The 6,032-nt window shown below is 35.6% G+C and overlaps 1 protein-coding gene across 1 annotated transcript; it reads left to right on the top strand.

The window, feature by feature from the left end:
* Positions 1–3,097: 3,097 nt before the first annotated feature.
* Positions 3,098–5,038, top strand: LOC113352401. The gene is made up of 2 exons (XM_026596225.1): positions 3,098–4,016; positions 4,161–5,038. Exons 1-2 carry the CDS (start codon positions 3,098–3,100, stop codon positions 5,036–5,038), a joined length of 1,797 nt encoding a protein of 598 aa, XP_026452010.1.
* Positions 5,039–6,032: the final 994 nt, after the last annotated feature.

Genomic DNA, 6,032 nt, shown 5'->3' with positions numbered 1-6,032 from the left:
CATGTTTGTCAATGTTAGTGATCAAAACTATAAGTCTTGATTTCTAGTCTCTTATAGCTAAGTCTCGGACTAGGATAGTAAGTGTAGTTGAGCTCAAGGACTTCATGGCGATTCATCATACAAGTAGAAGATCTACTCAAGGAACCGGTGGAACTTATCGACAAAAAGGTATGTGGAGACTTGAACTTATCTGTCACTCAAAAATCTATCTATTCTATATCCTACTCTTTGAGACAAAGGTCGTATGCTATATATATAGACTAGATCATACACATTTGGTATTTCGAGCCGAGTATACCTCGCCTATCTATATCTCGATATATGTGTTGGCAAGCTTTTCGCTTCGACCAAGTTTATCTTTACCTAGTGACGAAAGTCATGAATGTTTCAATCACTTTGAAAATTGCTTTGACGAGAAATAGTGTAACAACTGTATAACATCCTCTAAGAATGTTTCAATGATTGGAATGAGAGTTTAGATTACATAACCAATGGATTCCTTGAACCGGAGTTTTCGAACTTTGTTGATCAAGAGAACCGGAAGTATGGAAAGTGCCAAGTCCGCGAACTCAGTCCGCGAACTGTCGAAGTTCTCAAACCCGAGAATTTCTGCTGGAGTTGACAAACTACTTGCGTGAGCCAAGTCTGCGAACCCAGTCCGCGGACCGGCGTAGTTCTCGAACCCGAGAATTTCTGCTGGAGTTTGTAAACTCTATCCGGTGCGAACCTAGTCTGCGAACTTGAGAAGGTTATATATCTAAAGATGATTTCTGAACTTAATCTTAAAAGACTAAGGAATGCATTTTCAAACCGTGGCTATTAAAGTTCATGAACCGATTCGAGTGAATCAAATCATCTTTGCTTCAATTGTGTCTTGTGTAGTTACATAAGATTTCCTTGCAATTGAACAACTCTCTTAACTAGTTCATTTGAGTCAATTGAACTAGTTATGGTGAAAAAGATCATGGTTGGTATGAAACACTCATATGGTTAACCTCTTTGGGTAGACTATTGTTGAACCAACAATGTACACGTTTGGGTGCGGTTAACAAACCTAGAAGCGTACAGTCATTTGTGTATGACAAGCTAAGTTTTCGATCTAACGGTTAAGAAATATTAGCTTGAATCTAAATCAAGTTTTCATCTAGCGGTGGATATTGATTGCTTTGTAACTAAGGAAAAACCCTGATTTGAAAGGCTATATAAAGGAGACATTTATCATTGAGAAAACTAATCCCCACACGTCCGTGTGATACTAGTTTCTATGCTAAAGTCGATTCTCCTTTAACCTTTGGTTTTCTTCTTATAAAACCAGGTTAACGACTTAAAGACTTCATTGGGATTGTGAAGCCAGACCGATAATACTTTTATCGTAGTTGTGTGATCTGATCTTGCATCTTCTATCATCACAGTACAATCATATTGATTGGCTTTATATTGTGAGAGTTCTCCGATAATCAAGATATAAAAAGTAATCACAAACACCTTCGTCTCATTGTTTGTGATTCCACAACATCTTGTTTCGCTACCATACAATTAAGATTGTTGTGAGGTGATTGATTAATCTAGGCTGTTCTTCGGGAATATAAGACCGGATTATCAATTGGTTCCTGTTCACCTTGATTATTATCAAAAGACGGAACAAAATTTTTAGGGTTTTTCTGTGGGAGACAGATTGATCCTTTGATAGACTTGTCTGTGTGAGACAGATTTGTTTATTGTTAAAGCCTACGATTTTGGGTCGTAGCAACTCTTAGTTGTGGGTGAGATTAGCTAAGGGAATCAAGTGCACAGTATTCAGCTAGGATCAGAGGCGTAGGGAGTACAATTGTACCTTGGATCAGTGGGAGACTGATTGGGGTTCAACTATAGTCCAGTCCGAAGTTAGCTTGGAGTATGCTAGTGTATGTAGAGGCTTAAATACAGTGTGTACTCAATCTGAAATAGGTCCCGGGATTTTTCTGCATTTGCGGTTTCCTCGTTAACAAAATTATGGTGTATGTGTTATTTCTATTTCTGCATTATATTTGTTTATATAATTGAAATAATACAGGTTGTGTGTTTGAATCAATCAATTGGAAATTCGATCTTTGGTTGTTGATTGATATTGATTGATCCTTGGACATTGGTCTTTGGTACCGTCCAAGTTATTCCTTGTGTTTGATTATAGACTCGCTGATTTCTATTAGCTTGAGTGAATCAAAACAAGAGAGATATATTAAATCCTTGAGATACTTTTACCTAGATTGAGTCTGACTGTCTAGTTGATTCTCTAGAAAGTGTTTCGGAGTTAGTCCATACAGATTGCTAATCGAAATATTGAGTGGTGTTGTTAAACCCCCGCTTTTTCAATGAGACAATCTCAGAATACTATTTCTGAATTGGAGAATGATTCAGATGATATTATAACTACTCAACAGGGTATTTCTGAGTTACTAATTGATTATTTTAAGAAGAAATTTGAATACCAATCAGTTCAGATTAATGAAGCAATATTTGATGTTGTGCCTCATCTCATTTCTGAAGCTGATAATCTTTTCTTGGAAGAATGTCCAAATGAAGAGGAAATAAAGAAAGTTGTGTTCAATTTGAATGTTGATAGTGCACCAGGTCCTGATGGGTTCACTGGAGTATTTTACAAAGCAGCTTGGGAAATCGTTAAAGGCAACTTATCGGATGTTGTTCAATTCTGCTGGAGAAACAACATAATACCAAGTGGTATGAATTCCAGCTTTCTTGTCTTGATTCCTAAAATTAAAGGGGCTAAAAATGCTAAAAGCTTTAGACCAATTGGTCTTAGTAACTTCTGCTTTAAAATTATCACCAAGATTATTACTGAGAGACTTACTAGATATTTTCCAAATCTTGTCTCTTAGCAGCAATATGCCTTTATTAAAAATAGAAATATTCATGAGCAAATATTGTTAGCTTCTGAACTAGTGAATGAGATGTCAACTACTATAAGAGGGTGTAATGTAGGTATCAGACTAGATATATCACAAGCTTATGATACTATGAGCTGGGAATTCCTATACAGATCCTTAAAAAAAATTGGTTTTTCAGCTAAATTTTGTAACTGGATCATGGTTCTTCTGTTATGCTTAATGGAGGACCAATTGGTTTTTTTGATGTTGGTAGAGGCCTTAAACAGGGAGACCCACTTTCTCCAATTCTATTTATTCTTGCTCAAGATGTTCTTAGTAGGAAAATTCATCAATTAGTCATGGAAGGAAAAATTCAACCAATGGTGGTAAGAAATGGTATTCATCCTACACATATAATGTTTGCTGATGACATCTTCTTGTTTTGCAATGGACGTAAGAAAAGCATTGAAAATTTGAAATCACTTTTAATGGAATACCAAGCTGCTTCTGGCCAAGTTTTTAATGCTACAAAAAGCAAATGCTTTGTAGATGGTACTTCAGATACAAGAAAAAGACAGATTGCAGATTACTTTCAAATAGATCTTTCTTTTTTTCCTGACAAATACCTGGGAGTCTTTCTTGCTCAAGGTAAAATGAAATCTATACATATTTGGTATTTGGTCGATTATATGCATCTTAGACTAGCTTCATGGAGTGGCAAGATTTTAAACTTTCAAGCTAGACTCACTTTGGTAAATCATGTTCTGAGTAGTATTCCTATTTATAATCTATCCATCTACAAATGGCCTAGAAAAGTTCTAGAAGCTTGTGAAAAAATCATTAGGAACTACTTATGGTCTGGCAATGCTGAAGAAAGGAAATGTATTACTTTAAAGTGGGACAATGTTTATACTTCTAAAGAAGAAGGAGGTCTTGGTATCAGAAAACTAGAAGATGTGAACAAGGCTCTTTTAATGAAATTACTGTGGAAAATTCTTAACTATCATGATGAATGGGCCAATTTCTTTCTGGCTAAGTATATGGATATAAATGGAAATTGGATTAACTATTACAGGAAATCCTCTGTGTGGAATGGCATTAAATGGGTCCTTCCAGAATTCATTGAAAATACTAGATGGATAGTTGATAATGGTGCAAAAGTTTCCCTGTGGAATGACAAATGGATTTTTGATGAACCAATACACAAGCTATTTCCTAATCATCCTTATATTGCTTTGCATCCTCACTTGAAGGTCCAAGATTTAATTATTGATAACCATTGATGTTTTCATGAAGACTTTCTTCAATTCTTCAATATTGATCAATTACCTGTTCTGAAAGAAGGTGAAGACTTACTTATCTGGTGTAACAGTCATTCTGGGGTATTCACTGTTTCTGATGCTATCAATAAAATTAGAATTCACCAGCCTAAATTGCACTGGTATAAAAAAATATGGAATTCTGCAGTGCTTCCTTCAACATCTGCTAATGTTTGGAAGATTGCTAGAAATGTTTGTGCAACAGAAGAAAATCTGAGGAAAAAGGGTTTTCAATTTGCTTCAAGATGTTACATTTGTCATGATGGAGAAGATAGTATAGAGCATATCTTGTGGAAATGTGATTTCAGTACCAGCTTGTGGAATTGGCTTTCAAGTATCTTTTTATCTCCCAAACCAAATTCTTTTGAGGATGTGTTGAAAATGCATAAAAATTCTAGTCCCGTGATTAAAGAATTATGGATTATCAGTTCTTATACTGCTATGGTTGAATTATGGTTCTTAAGAAATGCAATATACTATGATGCTGAGAAGCCTGTGTTAACCAAAATACAGTTAAGAATTGCTAGAAAAGTCCATGAATGTGAAGTTAGACTGAAAGGTGTTATGTGGGGAACTGGTATTGAGAAATCAATCTTACAATTTTTTAACATCCAAGTCAGGAAAATGAGAAGAACAATAATTATTGAAATCTTTTTTTATCTGCCAAATGAGAATGAATTGTTGTTATGCTGTGATGGGGCTTCTAGAGGCAATCCAGGTAATGCAGACTACGGTTTTGTAGTAAGGAATCATGTTGGAGCATTCATTTTTGCAGAATCTGGTGGCTTGGGGATTACTACTAATTATGTAGAAGAATTCATTTCTTGTATCAAGGCTTTAGAATGGGCAGTTTAGCATCTCTCTTTCCAGTTAATTCTGCAATCTGATTCTAGTATGTGTGCAAAAGCTTTACAGCAAAAGAAGATCCCTTGGTTTATGCTGGCTAGATGGAAAAGAATTATGGCTAGTATTCACTCAATTACTTTCAAACATACCTACAGAGAAATCAATTTCTCAGCTGATCACTTTGCTAAGAAGGGAACACATTTGCAGAAGGGGCAGATTTTAAGTTTCAATGAAAGGCCAAGCAACTTGCTAAGGCTTGAATTCCCAGGGCAACCTTATTACAGATTTGTTTAGTTGTGCCCTTTTCTTCCTTAGCTTTAGTTATGTTTCCATTTTTTAGTTAAAAATAAAATAAAATAATCAACAACAGTGCATGGCTCAGTGGTTGGAACTTTCGTAAACATCCCAGGGTCAAGGGTCCCGCCTCCTTCATTTCTTATTTTTTTCTTATTTTCGGTGGATTCAAATAGGTGGACCGGTAGTGACTCGGCCGAGTCACTACCCGAATCTAAGTAACGAATTATTCGTCTACTCAGTTCGGACGAATGAAACGGATTCAGACAGTCCGTACGGATTCGCGAATTATTCGCCGAATTGCTAACCAGGGTCCAAATATAGATCTTTACATGGATACTTACTGAACCTAAGATCAATGATTTTTTTTTATATAAAAGGGTTTATATTAATTATAAAACATAGTAAAAAAATTTTATGAGCTCATTTTTATCGAAAACATTGGAAATAACACTAGGTTTTAAAATCCTATGCTGAATGTAGGAGAATACATGTGCCGAAGATGCCTTACTCGAGCTTCTTTTGCAATGTAGTCCGCCATAGAGTTATATTTCCTGTTTATATACTTTACTTGGTGTAGTAGGATAAAAATTTATTCTGCTGAAAATGGTAAATTAGGTGTGTCGATGAGAAACGAATCTAAACCCTAAACAAATGTACTGCACAGGAGTACTTTAGATTAGAGAGATCAAGCTATACAATTCTGGCC

This window comes from Papaver somniferum, chromosome 1, assembly GCF_003573695.1.
Source record: "Papaver somniferum cultivar HN1 chromosome 1, ASM357369v1, whole genome shotgun sequence".
Lineage (NCBI taxonomy): Eukaryota > Viridiplantae > Streptophyta > Magnoliopsida > Ranunculales > Papaveraceae > Papaver > Papaver somniferum.
This window is presented reverse-complemented; position numbering and strand designations above follow the sequence as displayed.